This window comes from Melopsittacus undulatus, chromosome 4 (assembly GCF_012275295.1).
Source record: "Melopsittacus undulatus isolate bMelUnd1 chromosome 4, bMelUnd1.mat.Z, whole genome shotgun sequence".
NCBI lineage: Eukaryota > Metazoa > Chordata > Aves > Psittaciformes > Psittaculidae > Melopsittacus > Melopsittacus undulatus.
The window spans coordinates 99057383-99077828 of record NC_047530.1 but is presented as its reverse complement, the minus strand read 5'-3'; the positions used below and the strand labels follow the sequence as shown (position 1 = coordinate 99077828).

General features: G+C 44.0%; 1 protein-coding gene across 2 annotated transcripts in view; it reads left to right on the top strand.

Annotated features, from left to right (window-relative positions):
* The window catches only part of SH3PXD2A (SH3 and PX domains 2A), a 249054-nt gene that overhangs the window by 182294 nt on the left and 46314 nt on the right, over nucleotides 1-20446 (top strand). For both annotated transcript variants that reach the window (XM_005154542.3, XM_031053830.2), the window contains one exon: nucleotides 5307-5438. In XM_005154542.3, coding sequence (XP_005154599.2) covers nucleotides 5307-5438 — 132 coding nt within the window. The remainder of the gene's footprint in view (nucleotides 1-5306; nucleotides 5439-20446) is intronic.

Sequence of the window (20446 nt, the reverse complement as noted above, 5' to 3'; positions counted from 1 at the left end):
AGATGAATCAAAGGCTTGATTGTTTAGGGCACATTAAGAACAAAACCCAGAACAATGAATAAACAAAAATAGGAGACAAAAAGCCCCCATTGAATAGAAGAGAGATTTTGGGGTTAGAAACATTGTTTTGATCTAAATCTGTATTGTTCCCAAGGAGATTTGTAGGAGGTTTCATCAGTCTCATCCCACTGCTTACTCTAGGAACTGGTTATTTTAAGAGCTGCTTTTCACAGACCCATGTAAGATTGTGAGTTCTTGTGTAATCTCGTGTGCTTTATGTGGTAAAGCCTGTTCTTTATCTTGTGTGCAGTAGACACTTAACCCAGTTTTTAGGCAAACCTAAGCTCTCTGTCTTAAAGTACTTGGGGATAGATCACTGGTGGAAGGCTCAAAGTATGCAGTTGTAATATGTTTATTTAGCACAATGACATGGTCCTTCCGATAAGAAAGAAAAGGAGTAATGTCTTAAGGGGAAGAAAATCCCTGTGTTTAGAGCTGGGCATATGATAGTTGTGAAGGGATAGACTGATTTGAGGATTTTAAGTAGGCTCGCTGCTGCTATTCTGGGTATTTTCTGCCTTCCACAAAAGGAGTTTTCCAGAGATAAGTAAAGGCTTACCCTTCAAGGATTGGCTTTAACAAGAAACCACAGCTCTAGAGCCAAGCTACCACAGTTACTCCTCCCTGTGAGCAGAAAAGTGCAAAGCGCCAACTTTATTGTATGGAAAGCTGTGACACTGGGGGATGCCTTCTGCCAGACAGCCCTGTGTGCAGACCTTGCACGTGTCCTCAGCCGCTGTGCCCAGGTCAGTGGGGCTGGACTACCTGCCAGTTGGTTGCTCAGCCATGAGTCATCCTCATGGCGTTCACTGACCGTTTCTGTGGTTTTGGCTGCTTCTGCAAAGCTTCCACTGACCAGCCCAGTACTAATTCATTTAGTCTGAATCTGTAAACACTCGATTGATAATCATAAAAGGGCTATATAAAAGCCTGTGTGCTGTATGGATTAAAAGGGCAGACATGTTTATAGCCTGATAACAACAGAGTACTCTGGCAAAGATCAGGAGTCTCAGATTTCCATATCCAGATGATTTTATTTTTGGAGTCCGGTTGGTGGTTTTAATTTTTGGCTATTGCAAAACCATCATAGGTCTTAGCTGTTGCAACATAGGAGGAGGAGGAGGAAGACGTTGCTTGGGACGGGAGCTCTGAACTCTTATTTAGGAGGCTTTCACAGTAGTTGCTGGTCTCCGAGTACAGCAGAAGGAATGATGATCCCTCCTCACTGCCTGGTGAGGGGGACAGGGTGCAACTGTGTCACTTAATAGTGCCAGCTGTGAGGGGCATGGACAAGCTCCGATGACATTCCTGCCCAGCCCTGGGAAGGAAACCGCTGAGGTGAGGAGCGGGAGGATTGTAAAGTGGAGCCCTATGGAGAGGAGGAGGGGTATCCTCAAGACTTTAACCAGGAAACGGACTCGAGGCAAAAAGAAATGGAGAGGCAAGCAAACTCTTTATTTCAGCAGCAATCTGTCATGTGCTCTGCTCTGGGGAAGGCTTGCAAGTTGGAGCTAAACCAAAACACTAATTCTGCTTTTCTGGGGGATAGGAAGGAGAACTTTACCTGGCACATCAGCCTTACCCTATCCTCTGCTCTCTGTTTCTCCTTCCTGGGCTGAAGAGGCTTTTTGAAAGAGGGGTTGTGATGTCAGGGTCATTGCAGTGTGCATGTGAGCTTGCTGGGGAACTCGTGCCACTTTGCGTCCCTCTTCTCTGGCATGCCTCACACTGAGCAGCCTGTTACGCTTCAGTACGATGCTGTGTCCTGTGTTACAACTTAGACCTGAGCTAATTGGCAGGGATGTGGAAGCACCCATGGCAGCTTATAACTGCGGGTGTAACTGCGCTCTCTGTGGTGTTGCCCGTCTTGTTCTATTGTATCCCCTTTGGGCAGAAAAAAACCCTGTCCTAACCTAACATATTGGCAATGTTGTGGGCATCCTGAGTGCCATTGAGGAGTAAATAATCTAAAGATGCTTGTGGGGGTTGGGATGCTGAAGACAGTTGAAGTATTTTACCCCATTGACTGTTCCTGAAGGGAATACAGGAACAACCTAAACCAGGCTACCCAGAAAATGTTTAAGGCTTTTGATTACTGGGAGGAGCTGTTTCTCTGTCTTCTTTCCTCCATCCCTTCCTCCTTTCTCTCTTCCTTTATAGTTACTGAAGTCTTCCCCACTCTTCAAGTGGGCAAGCATCACTCCAGGAGCCACAGGGACCCCATCCCTCTGAAGGGGAATATTCTCTAAGTGGGATCTGCTATAGCTATAGATGAACAAGTTTGACTTTGATTACTTCCTAGACCAAGGAATGTATTTCTACTTTCTCTTGTCTTAATAGGAACCCTGTAATGCCTACAAAAGCCTCTGCTAAAACAGTCTCTTAATTGTGCATGTTGCACCAGCCACTGTAGTGACAAAGAAATTCTCCTGCAGTGAGTACCTTATCCAAGGCAGGACAGAGTAAATGGCATTGTAAAGTTCTGCTGGGTTTTGGATATGAGAGTACAGCTATAACCTATCTTGCCAGACTGTTGTAAACCCACTCTTTATGGAGCCAGAATTGCGGAGGTGGACTGGAAGTGCTGCTTCTCCAGGTTTCCTGGCAAGGGTGCTTCCCTGGCACATCGTCCCTGGCTCAGCTTTGGTGGCTGACAGCAGGGTGTTTGCCAGCCTGAACTAAAGCTTGGTCCTGTCCTTGTTCCCAGCAGGGACATGTGCATCACGTGAGCACTGACTGATCCTGCTACCAAGCCAGTGTTGTGTTTTGGTGATTTTTTTTTCCTTATTCCCATGAAAATTATGTAGGAGATGAGGGGAAAGAAGACATTTGTGGTGTCTATTTAGCAAGTAGCTTCCTTCATTTCCCCTGCTCCCTTTTTGCCTTTCCACACAATGAATTTTCTGCATAAGTGTAAGGCCATGATGTTTTTTTTGTTTCTGATTAGGGAACTAGTATTTATATGAAGTTGGGGTTGTAGGTCTTAATTGCATAAATAGGTTGAAGGAAGATGATAATGCTGCTCCATTACGGACTGGAGACGGAATTGTGTAGGAAGCAGTGTGAAACAGGGAAAAGCATCACATTACACTCTGGGTAACCTAGTTAGCACTGGCTTAAACCAGAACACACAAGTCAAGTTGATTCATCATGAACAGAAATATGATGCTTATTTGGAATGAACAGCTATGGTGAAAATTTTCATTATAAATTTCCATGTTGTCAGTTCATGGTCGTCTCCCCCTATTCCCACTGCTGGCTGTGGATCAGCTATCTACAGAAATCTCTTAAACACAAACTTCTAGAGGAGATGACTCCTCTTTAAAGAAAATTAACCTATGTAACCTGAGGAAAGTCAGAGGCACGCTTAGGGAGCAAGGAAGTCATCTAATTTTCAGGATTTCTTAAATCTGGTCCAAAGGGAGGCATTGTGATAGTGTTTCCTTTCAGGAAATGGTTGAATTAATTGCTTTTTGTTCTAGGATTTTCATTTCACAGGATGCTGTTTTAATGGCTGGTGCATTCTTTACCTCTCTCTTGGCAGGGATGCTAATTATTTGTCTGTAGAATCACTTTGCATCTTTAGCCCCAACGCATATGAACATGCTGCGTTGGGAAGTACAGTGCTGAGTATCCTGTGTTTGGCGGTCAGTCTCCTGACTTGTCTGGTGGACAGTTTCAGACCATGCTGCTTCCTTCCCGTCTCTTGTAGCCAATTTGTCATCACAGATTCAGGAGACCTGGAGTCTGCTCCTGGCTCTGCCCCCATCACGTGAAATGGGACTTTCAGCAAGTTGCACATCTGCTTCTGTCTCCTCTTTCCACCTTAATCTAGAGAGACAGGAACTGCCTCTTAGTATTTAAAATGTATAATAATGCTGTTGGCTCAAACTACTCTGCCTTAATGCCCGTTACTGTAATTCAGGAAGCCTGTAAAATAATTTTGCATTAAGGCATGTTGGCTCTTAGACAGAAGTTGTCAGTGCTTTTTGCTCTGGTCTGACACTTTGAAGAGTGTATAAATAAAGGCAAATTAAGAAACCCTGATGTCTTAAAGGTTTTCATGACTTCTTAAGGCAGTTTCCAGGCAGAGCACAGTGGGTCTGTGCCTGGGCTTGGGAGCTCAGAGGCCCGTCTGCACTGTTTGTGTTGCATCAGAGAGCTGAGATGCAGCTCACACAGAGCACAGCAGTGCAAGGAGGTCTCCATCCTTGTCTGGCACGGTGGCACGCCTGCCTTGCAGCTCCATCACAAAATGCACAATTTCAGTTTGGGGATAGAAAAGTCAGAAATCAAAAATAAATCCAAGAAGAAATTCCAGGAGCGCGGGGAAAGGGAGAATGGTTATTTTGGACCTTTTTTCGTGTGAGAGCCCGTTCTCATTCATAAATGGCTCTGACACTCGAAAGCCTTTCATACAAAGAGAAACCAAACAACTGGAGAGGCTGGCTCCAAGGGCTCCAAAAAAGAGCGATGGAGAGGGGGAAGCCAGAGCTTGCTGTGCCCCTGTCCCGCTCGGGGCAGCTCTGCCGTGGGGAATGCGGAACTGCGGCGCTGGTGGGGGGCAGGCAGGGGGTGGCTGTGCTTGAGCAAGGATCTGGAGCTATAACTCTCTTTTTTTTCTTCTTCTGTTTCAAGTAAACACTCTTCCCCGCCCTCCCCTCTCCCCCTCCACCCCACCTCCCTCTCCTTCAGTCCTGCTCATGTGTTTCTATTTAAGGGCTGCAGTGCAGACGAATATGATTGGCATCTACAGCCCCCTCTTGACTTGCAGCTCAAGCCTTTAGAGTGGAGAAGGAGCTGAGCCGCCAAGGGGAGAGCTGTTTGTTCTTTGGGTTTACTGGGGGGGATGGCTCAGCTGTGGATTTATGCTGCTTCAGCCCAGAACTTTTCTCTCTGAATGGGAGCAAGAATTGTGGAAACCATGTTGGGAAGAGGTTTATTTTCAGAATCCATCGTGAAACTTTGCAGCTAATTCACTGTTTTTTGGCTCTTTTTTGTATTTTTTCCCCTCCCCTTTTTTTCTTCTTCTTCTCTCCAATGTCCCTCTGTGCTGCTGGGTTGTGGGCCAGAGGAGGCTGTTTCTATATGGCCAGCCATTTGGGGATATGCTGTGAGCCAGGGTTGTTTGCTGATTTGCTTGGCTCTGGTGACAACTTGGCCTGTTGTGAATCGGATGGACGGAGGTCGCTCTCAAGGAACCATGGCTGGAAGCTGGCTTACGGCTTGCTTTTTCCCTTCCCCAGGTGCTGATGCTAGCTCTGAACCCATGATCCTGGAGCAATATGTGGTGGTGTCCAACTATGAGAAACAGGAGAACTCTGAGATCAGCCTCCAGGCAGGAGAGGTCGTGGATGTCATAGAGAAAAACGAAAGTGGTAAGACACATTTGCTGCTTTTCACTCATCCAATGGTCTGGTTTTTTTGCATGTGTTCCTCTTCTTTCGGTTTCCTCGTCACTACTTGTGGCTGTACGTTAGCTCCATCTGGTTCGGTTACTATGTCTGGCTGAGGACGTTGAAGTTTCTCAATGTTGATTTGGGCTGGGGGCCAAATGTTGCCTTCTACTGTAAGAATGTTTCATAGGTTTTGTGCGTTAATTAGCCAGGATACGATAATGGAAAATGAAGGTGAAGGAGAGAAGGACCTGCAGCTAATGAAGCTGATGTATACTACACTGATATAGTTGCCCTCCTGTCTCTTCAAGTCTGTGTCAGCATTTCCATTACTAACTCTCTTTTCAGAGGATTTATAAGATGAGTGTTTAAAAATTGCTTGGGATGAAACTTGGCTTGACAGCTTAGCCCGTGGCCCAGAGCTCGGTGAGGAGGGGAGAGAATGTGCATTGATATATACGTGGCCATGCACAGTTTCAAAACTTGTTGCAGAAGTGTTAATTGGGGAATTTTGATGCAAGGAGACAGACAGAGGCTGTCGTGTAAAAGCGAGATGAAATCTCTTCTGCCATCCGTGGAACAACCAGATTGCACTTGGAAAATGAGATTTTTGGCAAGTGTTCGTATAGATGTCTTTTGTGTACTTTAACTCTTGGATGCGCGGTAGCTTTGAGTCAGGCTGAACAAATGCAGGAGGCTGTGTCTGTGTGAGTGGTTGGAGTGGGTTAGCAGCTGGTTTGAATAACTGCCTGTCTTCAGCAGCTCCTCCTCCTTCCCTTCAGTGCTTCTTGTGTATTAATGCAAAGCATTTGTCCAGGACTGGTTTCCAGTCCACTCATGACTTCTGTGTCCTCATCCAGAGGATCTGCAGCATTTGGAGATGCTTTAGCAAAGGCTCATGTTGTGGTAGCTCCACATGCAGGGCTCTCACAACTTGCTGGCTCTGGAGCAAGCTGGGCACGCCAGAGCTTGAGGGAACCAGGTCACCCTGATCAGATCCAGCTTCCAAAGCTCCGAGTCTGGTCATCACTGTGGATAACCTTGCATTGTATTTTTCTTCTTTTAATGGAGTGGTGATTTCTCTGCTGTATGAAAGCCTAATGCTTGTTTGGCTCAGAGTGATGCAGCCAGTTTGCTGGCCCCTGATTTAGTGTGGTGTCCAAAAGGATAGTGTGTGGAAATGCACTGGCTAGGGTGAACAGAAATGCCTGTTTCCTAGGTACTGACTGTATTGCTCGTGAAACTGGTAGAGGCCAAAATGGTCATCTGCCTCATTTTAAAACAACCGTTATGACTGAAGGGGGAAAAATGTCTTAACTTCTTAAACTGTTTCTGGGCTGCTGGACAAGCATCCTCCCTTCCAAGCCTGAGGGCTCCTCACTGTCAATAGTGGGTATTACTGTTGTCAGAACAGGGCTGGTTATTGTGGCAACTTGTATTCATACCCATGATGTCCCTGTCTTGGATAATGGCTTATGGAGCCAAGGGAATTGGCTGTTAAATAATGCAAGAAGTGTCTGAATTCCAAAGTACAGTGCCTTTGTGTTTTCTTTTAATGTGGCTCTTCTGCCTTGCATAGCTCACATCATATTGTATTGAGCCACATGGTATGTGGAGATATAAATGGAGAGTGTCAGGGTTTGAATTTAGTGGATCCAGAAATGTGACTTTTCTAAGGAAGCATCCTTCAACTTGGATTACAGTTCTTAAGGCCATATTCTGATTCTTAGCAGTCAGATTTTTTAATGACCATGTAAGTAAGGAAGAAAGTGTGAAGTCCTGAACTGAGTGCTATGATCTTGCCTATATATATACATTTATATATATGTGTGTGTGTATGTGTGTATATGTATAAAATGAAGATATAGATACATTTAAAAAAACCCAAACAAACAAGTCACAGATTGGTGATGGAGAGAGCATCGTTTGCTTGGATGCTTGTTTAAACTGTTCTGACAGGGAAATCATGTTTAAGTTGCTCCAAGAACAGGAGTCCAAACACACTCTTGCTCTATCCTAGGTTAAGGATACCACAGGAATGACTTAAATATTTTGACTTCTTGCCTCTTCAGCTATTGCTGAACCTATGAAGGGCATGTAATAAAACTAGCAAAAGTTTCTCAAGTGCCAACTTTCAAAACTCATGAGTTATTGTTTGAATTTGTGTATCTGTCCAGTGTAGGCAAGCAAGCCTACAAAATGTGGTTATAACTTCTAAGAAAATGGGGATATACTTTTCAAGAGAATAGGTTATTGGACTGTGCACACATGTAGTCATTCATCTGACTGTTTGTTTATGTTGACAAGTGTTGTGAAACTGTAGCTGTGATTGTATAAATTAAGCTCATTCTTCTCCTGATCCAGACAGACAAAGGTAATGGAAGGTGTTATGTATTTCACCTGCAGCAGGAAGTTTTCTTAGTGAAAGGAAGGAAGTATGGCTAGATAGCTTGTTAGCTGCATGGCAGAGAAGTCCCATCAGACTGGACAGTATGTATTGGGTGTGCTGCTAGACCAATATCATAGAATCATAGAATAGTTAGGGTTGGAAAGGACCTTAAGATCATTCAGTTCCAACCGCCCTGCCATGGGCAGGGACACCTCACACTAAACCATATCACCCAAAGCCTCATCCAACCTGGCCTTGAACACTGCCAAGGATGGAGCATTCACAACCTCCCTGGGCAACCCATTCCAGTGCCTCACCACCCCAACAGTAAAGAATTTCTTCCTTATATCCAATCTAAACCTCTGCTGTTTAAGTTTCAACCCGTTACCCCTTGTCCTATCACTACAGTCCCTAACGAAGAGTCCCTCTCCAGCATCCCTATAGGCCCCCTTCAAATACTGGAAGGCTGCTATGAGGTCTCCACGCAACCTTCTCTTCTCCAGCCTGAACAGCCCCAACTTTCTCAGCCTGTCTTCATATGGGAGGTGCTCCAGTCCCCTGATCATCCTCAAAACTTCCTTGTGTGTCAACATGCATATAACATATCATATGTCTGATTTGGGTTTTATAACTGTACTTTGAGGTAGTTAGATTTGAAAAGGCACAAGTGGCAGCTTGGTTTTAAAATCTTGCCTGAATAGGGTTGCTTGGTAATGACTGGGGACACTTAAAAAGTTCTTTTGTTCCCTGGAGTGGGGAAAACCTGGATTTGGTTCTGTTGCTTGGCTTTGTAGGGAAAGAAACACCTTCCTCTTACTCATCAAATGACCCTGTGCTTTTCACATGGGAATCTCAAAACTAGTTTCAGAACAATGGTGCCTGTTTCATGTCCTGCTGGATGTTTTCTTCTGAACAATTCTGGGGCCTGAGCTAGATCTACCATCTCCTCTGGTGGCTGCCTCCAAGTTGTGTACCCCCATGAAAAGAAGTAAGCTCTGCTTTCAAAGCCAGTGTACAGGGCAGGGGGAGGGAATTTGGTGCGTGATTTATTGAAGTCTTACTTGGCTATCTTCAAGCTATGTTAACTTAAGTTTGTTGCATTTACTATATACTCTTATTCAGCTACTTTTCCTATATAAGAGATGGTATTTAAGATGTTTTGTAGGCAGACGTGTGCAAGCCTACTTGTTGGGGCCTTGTCTCATACTTGGTTTTCTTTAACTAAAAGAGTTGGATAAGGTTATCTTCATTATTGTGCCAATAAAATTAACGATTTGGACGTCATTTGAAGCTGAAACTTCTGCTCAGTTTTATGACTTAAAAGTAAGGTCATTGTAGCATGTGTGGTGAATAATTTCTGAAGACCTTCATCTCTGTTATGAAGCCCATGGGTCACTGTAACCTGGCTTGCTGCACTTGCGGGAAGCAAACATTGCTGGACTGGAAAAAATCTGTAGGATTTCTGTACTAAAGAACAAATTGTTTAGTAATGTACTAGTTCTCAGACTTTGGTACTTGGGTTTTGCAGTGAATGCCTATCTTGGCTCAACAAAAATTGTCCTTTAGACCTTAATTCTGGTTCCATGAGCAGAGGACCCACAGTGTGTCTGCTGTATCTGATGGATAACTCTCTTCTCTGTAGCTGATGAGGAAAATCTGCATGTAGCAATGGTCACAAATACATCAGGAGAAAACCAGAGGTTTACATTCTCTACAGGTGGTATTTGGGAACAGGTTGTAGTTACAGAGCTTGTTTTCCTTGCTAGAAGTGACTGTGATTTGTTTAAAGGCACAGTGTAACCAACCTGCACTGCTCAACACTACCTAAGCATTTCTGAGCTGTTTCAGAATAACAACATGAGTAGCTGACTTTGGTTTTGACAAGTTTAGTTGACAAACCTTGTCTGTCAAGTACACAGGCTTCTTTTAAGCCTTAACAAAAAAATTTTAAAAAAAGCCTTGTGGAATGACTAAAAAAATGTATTTCTGGTGCAGAAAAGAAATGTTGAGTCTTTCAAGCAGGAATCTGACACAGATTTCTTTAAGGTAGAAGGGGGAGGGATTGGGCCAGAGCAGCTCCCTCTCTGCCAAGATTTGTGTGGATGTGGCTGGAAATGGTCAAGCTATAAACTGTGGCGGCAGTGTTTGCAATGGAAAACCTGACAGATGGTGAAGTATAAGCATAGTCCCAAGCACCTCTGCCTCCGCTGCTGCTCTGCCCACAGGCAGAACGGGTGCTCTTCCCTTGCAGCCCCTGAGAGCCATGTCTGTGGTGGAAACACTGTGGGGACAGCATTTTCAGCAGGGCTGAGCAGGACCATAGCCATTTCCTTTGCAATTACGTAACTGCAGACCAATTTCCAATATTATATTACATGGAATACGTAAAACAAAGCTATTATGGCTAGTGTAACTTTATCGGGATCTAAAGGGATCTCTGGCAAGGGAGGCTGCTCTTTGCTTCTTAGCTGGGATGTGGGACATGGTACTGAAGTATCGTGGGAGGTCTCTGCTCATCAGGGTGCCCTGGTTTAGGGGCCTTGGGACTTGCCGGCTGTCCAAGCAGTATCAGGAGACTAGCATGTCCCTGGTGATAATGCTCTGCTACACCGTTTGGTTTTACTTGTGCTGTTCACTGGCTGCAGTCATGATCTAGGAGAGGGACATAAACAAGCCACAGCTTTCTTCAGACTTTGACTCCTGGGGATGCACTGGCTTCCCTACAGCAAACTCCCTCTTCTTACATTGAGGGCTTTCTGTGTTAGGCTTCTGCCTCTTCATGAGGAACACAGAATCCTTATTTGAAGGTGTTGCTTTCCAGGGTTGAGTGAGTGGTTTTACTTGGTACCAAATTGGGCCAAGGTTACCTTTGTGGTTAACTACTGCATCTTGGCTAAAGATGCACCCTTAAAGTGTTCCAGGTAGAAATAGGGACACATATGTTTGTTGCAAATCATGCATCAGTCTTTCATGCCTATAGCCCCCCTGCCATGCTTGGTTTTACAAGTAGAATTGAAGATTGATCTCTTTTGTTTAGTGTTGTTGGGTGGTTTGTTTTTAAATTCAGTAAAGAACACTGTTCTTGTCTTACATCTGCTTTCTGCTGCTGTACTCCTTTCTCTAGGATGAGTCTCTGTGGTTCCCCCTTTGTACATGGGGGGTGCATGGCATTATGTGCATTGCTAGCAAATGCCTCTGAACATTAGTATTATCTCTGTTTAGGCTGGAGAAGATCTTTAAGATCATCAAGTCCAACCATAAACTTTGCACTGCCACTTCCCTCCCCCACTAAGCCACATCCCTAAAATACACATTAAATATTCCATTACTGTCTACAAAAGAAATCTGAATTAAAATAATCAAAATTGCGAAATGACACTATGAACAAGCCTTTCTCTTCTGCCCACAACTTTTCTGTGTGTCCTAAGTTACAGTAGGCATTATGGTCTAGCAAAGGCTTGGTTCTGTTCTACTGAAATACTAGTAAGGTTAAAGTAACTGTAAAGTCTTGCAAGCACTGGCCAAACCCCAGTACACTTCTGTTTATTCTAACAGATAAGTGACACACTAGCAGTTTCCCAGGCTTCAAATGTGGATGTAGCTCTACGCCAGATTGCAAATGCAGTTACCATGTTTGCTTATGAATTGTCAATAACTTTGCATCTACTGATCAGATCTGTTGGCAGACACAGTCCACCTAATTACAAACATCATGCTTTATTTCAAGTGCAATTGTGCATGCTGGCTTTCCCTGGAAAGCGTTTTTCCCGACAAAGCATTTGAAGAGAATGTGGTCCATCACATGTGATGCAGGACTTGATTTCTGTCTGTACATCCAGCCATGCCCTGCTGTTTGCTCTTCAAAAGCTACTTCAGTTTTCTGCGTTTTCATTTCTTTCCAGCATGGCCATGTATGTGAATTTTAAACTTGAAGAGACCATGGTTGTGATATAAAAAGTAAATATCAGTAGCCCCTTTTCTTCATCAGTCCTTGAGCTGTGCCTGGAATTTGAGGAGGAAAACCAAACACTTACATAGGTTGAACATGTTTTCTCTAGCACTGATGGCTTCATCCCAGTGGACAGGTTTAGGTGAGTGGGCATCACTAAATAACTGGGATAGCTTGTGTAACTACTCCTGTATGTGCTAATGTTCATAAGTCTCTAACAAGCAGAGCTGAGTTCAAGGGAAGACCACCCCAAACCCCTCCTTCAAAATCAGAGGTTTGTAGACTCCAGTGCCCTGAATGCAGTGCTGCATTGACATGTGTCCTTCCTTTCTGGGCCTGTCACCAGCCCTGCAGCAGAGGATACTTGATCTGCTTATGAATCAGTTCCTGTCCTGCCAGTTTTCTGCCCAGTGTACCGAGTAAGGCAGACAAACATAGGCCATCTGAGGAGGCAGGGTGGGCGATCCCGAATTTTTGGCTAGGAATTATTGGAAAGTTTTTAATGTCCTAAAAACCAGAGTTTGTAAAGTTTCCCTCCAAACAGGGACAATGCTGGCAAAGCAGAGATGCTTTTCTGCTTCAAATGCCTGCAGATCAGGCTAGAGAGGTTCTTTGTGCAGACAGTTAGAGACATCTGTGTTGAGGGTAAGGATGCTCGGTGGCTCTTGCTTGTCTCATTGCAGCAGTGTCTTCGGGCTATTTGGAGATTGTGATATGCAACAGTATAAGCAAAACATCCTGTTGGATGCAAAGGTGTGGGGGGGTTTATTTTGAACTTTAGCTTTCTGGAAGATGACATCTGTGAAGGGAACCTGGGTGCCTTGTTTTAAACTAGCCAGTGATATAGGATGGACAGGAACATTTAGACTAATCCAGGTTCTGTGCTGGACCTCAAGCTTAGAGCAGAGAGGTAAAACTGGATGTAATGACTTGCTCTAGCCAAGTTCTCACAGGAGATCAGCTCCTTTCTGGGAATACAGCACTGACCAGCCCTGCGAACAGGCACTCCCTCTTCCAAGTGGTTTGTTTGCAAATGTTGAATGGATGGAGAGAACTTACACTCATCAGAAACAGTTTGGTCAGCAGGAGATGAGGAGGAGCCCTCCTTCCTCTGCTCTTGCCCCTGGGAGCCCGGGGGTGGGGTGACACTGTCTAATGACTTTAGCAGCTGTACTAAGCTGGAAGCAGCCCTTGACAGCCTACCCTGACCTCTCTGGTGATTCTGTTCTGTAAACTGTTTTCTGACCCTTTTTTTTTTCTAATCTGATTGCATTTTTGAATGTGTGCCTGTGCAAGGGTAAGGAGGTGCTGGCTGCGCTCATTTTCTGGCTGTTCAGCTTTCATCAGTCAAAGGGTTTTGGTATGGCTGAAGCCCTCATTTGAATTTCAAGGCTTTAACTTACATTTACTGTGCCCAGAAAGGAAGTATGCCACAACATTTCTGAAGCAGTTGTCTCTGACCTGCAGTTCAAGGCTGCCCTGTACATAGGCTTAAACAATAATCTGTTTGGGACTGATGTTTCTAGACCTGCATATTGCCTGAGAATCACACACCAACACCTCAGCTGAGGCTGGGAGGTTGCTGTATAAAACAAAATGCTTGAATTAAGTAATGTGTTGTAATATTCATGCTGCTGTCTTGTGATGTCTAAATGGCTTTCCTCTCCCTGCTTAGTAGCTTACACGGCAAGTGATGTTTGTTTCCATGTTTAAGAGCTTGGAAGGTAATTCTTTATGCTGGAACCAAAGCAGGGTTGTTAATATTCTAGTGCTTGTGGTCATCTTCTGTCACTGGGGAAAATGAGGTTATTCTCCTTTGCCACCTCTGATATACCTACAATTTTGTGACTGTGCAAAAGGATTGAGGTGTGTTCCTGCTTTTCTGCTGGGAATGCTCATTCTAACCCTGTAACAGGAGAGATTGTGCTGTGACATTTCCATCACTTCTGCATTTCACAGACATCCTTGCTTGGTTTTTCTTTCCCCAGATTTGGATTGCAGTGACTTCTTGGTGACAAGCTCCTTATGAACACTTGAAATATGGCTATCTGGTAATGCTACTTTGCAATGGCTAATTCTGCTGAAGCTTTCCTAGGACACCTCCAGGCTGCACTGGAGCTGTGCTTGTAGGGATATTTTGCTTGTTGGGACGGAGGAGTTGATTCTTGGCCTGTAATATCTGAGTTGGGAGCAGCTGAATGTCAAACTCAAGTGACCTTCAGTGCATTCATAAAGCCTTGCGAAAGTTAGCTAGTAGTAATGTTGCCTTTGGTTCATCATGGAAGTTTTCAGTGCAGTGAGAAATCAATTACTATTTTCCAAGCAATGCTGCCTCATTTTATTCTCCTATAGAGGGAAAAGATGTCATGGAGGTGTATTCCTTTTAAGCATTCTCCTCTTTAATAGTACCTATCAGATTGCCTCTATGTAGTGTTTGCTTTTAAATTGTTTTAAAGGAAAATCTCTCCAGATAGAGACACAATAAAACTGAATTTCCAATTTGAAATCATCCCTCTGGAGCATATTTTCTCAAGTACTTTGGACTATATAGTATGTGGTTTGTATTATTTTATTATATATATTTTTTAGTCCGTTCGCATTGTTTGTCTTAATCTTGGTCAACTGATATTCCAACAGAGCTAGTTCACTTATGTGGGTTGGATTTTTTCCTTTTTGTGGAGGCATCTGAAGTCCAACCGCTTTGACTTTTGCATTTATTTGCCTTTTCTTTAGCTGATGTCATGTCTCTGTAGAACAGCTCTTCCCCACCCCTAAATTTCTCTGTGCTAGGGGGAAGGATTATTAATGTGAGTATATCTCCAGCTATATTAAATGTGTATCTCCAGGGCTTTGTTTTTCCCATCTGCTTCTTTTAAGCATCCTACTGAAGTAAACAGTTTCCCTTTTAAACTTCCCTCCACCTGGCTTGATGTGGAACAAAATGCTATGCTTCTAGTTCTACAGTTTTCTAATCTCTCAAGAAATGGAAATGGAAACCCACAGAGAGGAATTCCTTTGCCCTTGCAAGCCCTCTTGCCAGGGCAAAGCCTTCACACAGGCAGGATTGAAAGAGGTACCACATGGCTGCCAGGTCAGCATGTGTGGAGACTTTTCTTGTCTCCAAACCACAAGTGTAGTTCAAACAAGAAAAAGTCTGTGTCAGCCCTTGCAAAAATTGTTTATCTGCAGCTGTTTTGACTTCCCATATCCAAAGGACTGAGAACTTTAAGACCACCTCTAGAGGCAGGAGAGAGAGAACAAGCCTGTCTGGACTTCGTGTTTGGTCACTGTGGGCATGAAATCTGTTCCAGGACTTCTGAGACTGCCCTGTTCGTCTGGCTGCTGGAGAGAGGGTGGGATGTGACCACTGAAACCATGGACTTGAAGACTTAGTTGCCTATAAAACCAATTTAGCCTCAGAGGAACAGGGCACATCAGTAAGTGTGGAGAAAGCAAGACACAAGCAATGCTACCTTCAGGTTTGGTGTACAACACAGCCAGGTACTCTTGAATAGTAAACTTTACCATGCCTCTGAAAAGTTCAATTCTGAAGTTACAGCTGCCTGCAAGCAGTTCCCTCCTCTTTCACTTCTCATCTAATCCTGCTGTGCTGAGACTCTGTACTCGGGCTGATAGTTAAATTCTCTGTTTCCACTGCATACCCTGTTTGGAGCCCAGGATGGCAAGCTGAAAAGGAAAAAATTTTGCACAGAATCCCTGGTTGGAGCCTTTGCTCATTACCTCCCCTGTTTCTGCAGTCACTGCCAGTCTGGGGACCCTGAAACCTGCCCCAAGAAAATGTTTCCAAGGAAAATCTGCTTTTCGTATTAGAATACATAAACTTTCTAATGATTGGGTTTCCTATATCAGCCAAATAGGTCACCAGCTCAGCACTGCTGCAAGAAACTACCTGGAGCCAAGAAGATACAAGGATACTTCTGGGGCCTTCCAATGAGTCCTGTAGTTACCTTGTGGGCTTACATTCCTTGCTTTAAGAAAAAGGGCAGAGGGGGCAATTATTTCACAGGTTTTTATTATTTCAAAGTTCATTTTAAGCAAGTCACTTAAATGGCTTTAAATAAGCTCCAGAAATACTAAGCTTAACACACAGTGACTGACGTTCGCTGCCCTTTGTTCTAGTTAATCAAGAAACCAATTATACACAAAGGCCTTGGCTCTTGTGGTGACTTTCGGGCCTATTTTTCAAAGTAAGCAAAAGACTGATGGTGCATTTTTGTTGTGTCAGATGAGGACAAGATTAATAAAGGATGGAAGAGAGATTTTTTTTCTCCCTAAGCTGCACAGCAAATAAGCAGTTCCAATAATACTTTGGCATAAAATAGAAGCTGTAATCATTAGCAGACGTGTTTCAGTTATGACCAGCATCATAACTCCTTATTCTTGGGGTTTGTGTTAGAAAGTGTTCAGTTTCCCCACAAATCAATTTCTTGTCCATCTTCAGATTAAGCAAAACCTATAGAAGTGATTGTCTTGCTTGGGAGTTTCATAATACAATCAGATTTAGGGGGTAGCTTGACAGAGGGGTGTATGTAGGTTCTTCCCGTCCATCCCTCAGCCTGGGACATCAGACTTTCCAACATTCTTGACAAAGACTTTAATTATTTTTGTGGTAGAAAGATGTTGGCTCATGGCTGGATTAACTGAAGCAGTTCTGGAAGATGCAGGGGATGAGATGAACTCTCTTGGAGCTCTTTTTTACTGGCTAGCTTCTCTTTACTGTTTTCATTGGCCAGTTCATCTCTTTGTATCTTGATACGGCGTGACTTCATCTGAAAGTTACACATGCAGTGGGACATCACTATTTCAAATGAAGCTGAACTGCAGTTACATTGGCAATACAGTCAAGCTTCAACTTGCTGATAATGTCAAGTATTTCCCAGACCTTGCTTGAGTCCATATCTCCTCTTCCTCCCTGCAATGCAGACACGTGCTGGAAAGCCTTAGCCTGTTGCTTTGAAAGTTGTTTTAGTTCTGTTCACAGAACTGCCTCCTGCTGATCTTTTCCTCTCTCCTATTGCGTGCACACACTCTTTCTGGTAAGCATGCTGGTGGATGGGCTTTTGATGCAAGAATATCTCCTGGTGGCTGGAGGGTAAGGACAATGCTGAGTGCACTCGTGCTGCAGACCTAGCTTCACTTTGCTCCTATACTAATACAGCTGCCACATGTTCGCTTAAGAATCCAAGACTGGTTTGATACTTGGATAAAAGAGAAGATAAGTTGTTGCTCTTTCGTGATTTAGCAGCAGGTAACATGTCTGCTCTGTCTGACAAGTGTGAGATAACACCTTCATGATTTGATGTCAAGGTCTTGAGGCACTCTACTGACTTCCAGCAGTGTCCGTATGTGCAGGTGAAACATACCCTTAAAGGAAAATAGCTCTCAAAGATTCTTGGTGACTGCATACAGAACCTGTCAATTGGAATAACAGCCCTGAACACACAGTCCTCCTCAAACATGAAGGACATACAGGGTAAATCTCCATGCGGTGATGAACATAAGATTGGAAGAACATTCCAGTATTCCACCTGAATCATTGACTTGATTGGTAAACTCATAAATGCACCTTAATCCCTCACATGGGCTTTTGTAGCATTTGGATGTCGTTGGAGGCCTCTCTGCATGAGGGAAACCCAACCTGCTTGGGGAGGCTTGACCAGTTAATATAAACTGATTCATCTGGAGATTCAGGATGGGCAATGGAAACTTGAGAAGATCTATCACTCAAGGCCAATTCGTTCAGTGCCCTGGAAACTACAGTGAAGAATCTGCATTTCTGGGTGTGGGCAAGGGGAAGACTCCACACACTGACTCATGGGACACTGGGTGAAGCTTGCTTGTTTGCCTGGAAATAGGATCAGGAATCTGAGACAGTTTCTTTGAGGTTTTGTTCTTAATCCTACTAAAATTCCTTATTGTTACCAAGAAGGAAACTCTCTGCAGAGTATGAAAAACCAAAATTATGGGACAGCTATATGCTCAGAGTGAGCTTACAAGTTATTCCCTTACTTCAAGTAGACCTTGACCAGAAATGGGATGCTATTTCCATCACCAGGCAAATGGGATAACTGAGCGCTATAGGAAAATGCCTCTTTTGCTCCTCCCAAGCACAGCAAGCAGAACTGGTTCCTGTACCAGCTACAACTTAAATTACACACTTGGCCATTCCAGACATCTTTAGTGTATTTTTGGAGCTGACTATACACTTCCTGGGCTGTTAGCCTGTTGGTTTTAAAATAAGAAGTGAGCCTCTGAGACTTGGCGTGTGAACCCTTCCACTCGACTGAGAACTGGGAAGTTAAGTATCTCTTTCACAGAAGTATCCAGGCTTGAGAGCCAGCCACATGAAAGGGTGTTGCTTTCCCTACACCACCCCAGAGTCTCCCTTGCAAACAATCCAAAACAGAAACCAATATCCCTCAGTGAGGATGCTATTCACAGAATGCACACACGGGAACTCAGGGACTGAATGGTTCTGAAAGAGGCTTGCTGACCATGGTTTAAATTTGGCTCAGGCTACCAGGAACTGTTGTGCAGTGGCATTTGAGGGAAAATGCTGGTGGTTTCGGGGAAACTCCGTTACAGATGAGACGTACCCACCCTTTGCAATGCTGTGACAGACGCCAGTGACAAGACCTTGCGTGGCATCCTGGAGTTGCACAAGGGCATTTTTTTCCCCCAGTTATGTGGAGACACGGCAGAAGCTGAATGCCTGTGCATTCACTTACACTGGGTAAGTATGTCTTGAGGGCAATGCAGTGACAGCAATACCAGTAGTGACCAGGCCAAACTTATCTGCACCTTGGCAAAGGCTGCAAGCTGCTGGGTGAGCTACTCTGGCTTCCGTAAAATAGCAGTGCTAGGTCCTTGGTATATCAGGAGCACCATCTGCTTCAGCTGAAAGTTGCCTAAACTAGTAATTCTTATCCATATCCCCAGATTGTATAATCCTCCCTCTATTTCTTCTTTGTCTCTTGTGTAAGCAGACTCCTGGGTGGACTGTCTGACCAGCCTCAGGGAAATTTGGTAGAAACTTGAACGTGTGCAGGAGGGGAGACCTGAAAGGAGGATAACTGAGAGCAGGTGGAGGTTGGCAACTGACTTCCTGGGTATCATGTATTCTGCTGTGATTTTTGTTCCTTTCCACTGATCTCCCACACCTTCTGTGAAGGTTCCCATGTGATTAATACTTTTTGATCTTTTGTGATAGCTAAATCCTCTGCTAACCTTACCCGTCAGGAGCAAATTCTGATTTAAGCAAATGTAACACAGCATGTTCCTCAGTTTAAGGGACTCAAAACTCTGTGTTTCACCTTAACCTTAACAACGTGAAGCTGAGGCACTTCTCTGTAGCTGTCCCAAAGCTGTGCCTTCAGCAGGTCTTGGTGGATGGATTGGAATTGCACTTATAAGGTAGAGCTCTGGAGCCAGACAGTCCATTGGCACTTAGTGTTTTTCTTGTAAGTTGGCAGCAAAGAGCCTTGATTGCTGTAGTTGAGTCTGACCTAGATTGGTAAAAGCAACCACCACTTAAGAAAGCAAATTTCACAACTTCAATCACCCCTGTTCAACTGGAGCTATGGCTGAGGTCAGAACTGCTTATCTTTGGCTTCTGAAGCTGAACAGTAGCTCTTTCTGGGGAAAAGTGGACTTGTAAAGGCTTCTTTGTGGAGATAACTAAGTTCTACTACATGTTTACATATAGCCAACTCACACTTCACACAGACCACTTCCATCAGTGATGTAACAATGATAGAATGAATAGCAGACAGCAGAACAGTTAATGATGTGAAGTAACTTGGGTGCTTTCATTTCAGTGGTACATACTCCTCCAGAATGTATCTTGTTGCAAGTCCTATGTGCATTTTTGGAGGATAGGGAGAAAAAAATCTGTTATGAGCCACTGTTTTTTTCCTTCTGAGGTTTTAATGTGGGATATAAAAAGAAAGATATAGGAGTGATTCATCCCACAAGCTGCAATGTTAATCTCATGAAGTTTATGTGAGCACTGTGTGGCCAGCATCCTTGAAAACGCTCCATGTGTATTAGTTATGGGAGGTGCCTTGTGGCCTGAAAGGCAAAGGAACACTAAAATTGGTTTCTTTCTTGACATCTGCTACTTGAATATAATCCTCTGTTATGCACCCTTTTCTGTTACTTTATTTTTGCTTCCTGTGCTCTATGGTGTCTCTGCTAACTTCTGGTATGGTGGAGGAAAATGAGTTGACTATGTGATCATGTTTTCTGTCCATCTTTCCCTACTCTTTTTCTGCCTCACATTCAGGGATGCCAACACTGAAGCAGTGATTGACTGGACTTGTACAGTTTTGTCAGTGAATGAGCAGCTTTGCTCAAGTTATAAAATAGTTCCTGGTTATCCTAGTTCCCATAACTAGGCTTGATATTTGTGTGCACCTTTCCATCTTTCAGTATGGGCCATATCAGCTTTTTGTCTTGCTGGATGTATACAGCTTCATAAACTTCCCTGAAATGATAGAGCATGTGCCTCCTGTCACATGCTCATGACAGGCTGTTGCATTGGCATGGCGTGTGGTGCCCCAAGCCATACAGTTTAATACTGGTGGGCACATAGTTGGACCTAGCTCTGTTTGACAGTTCATGAAATGCATA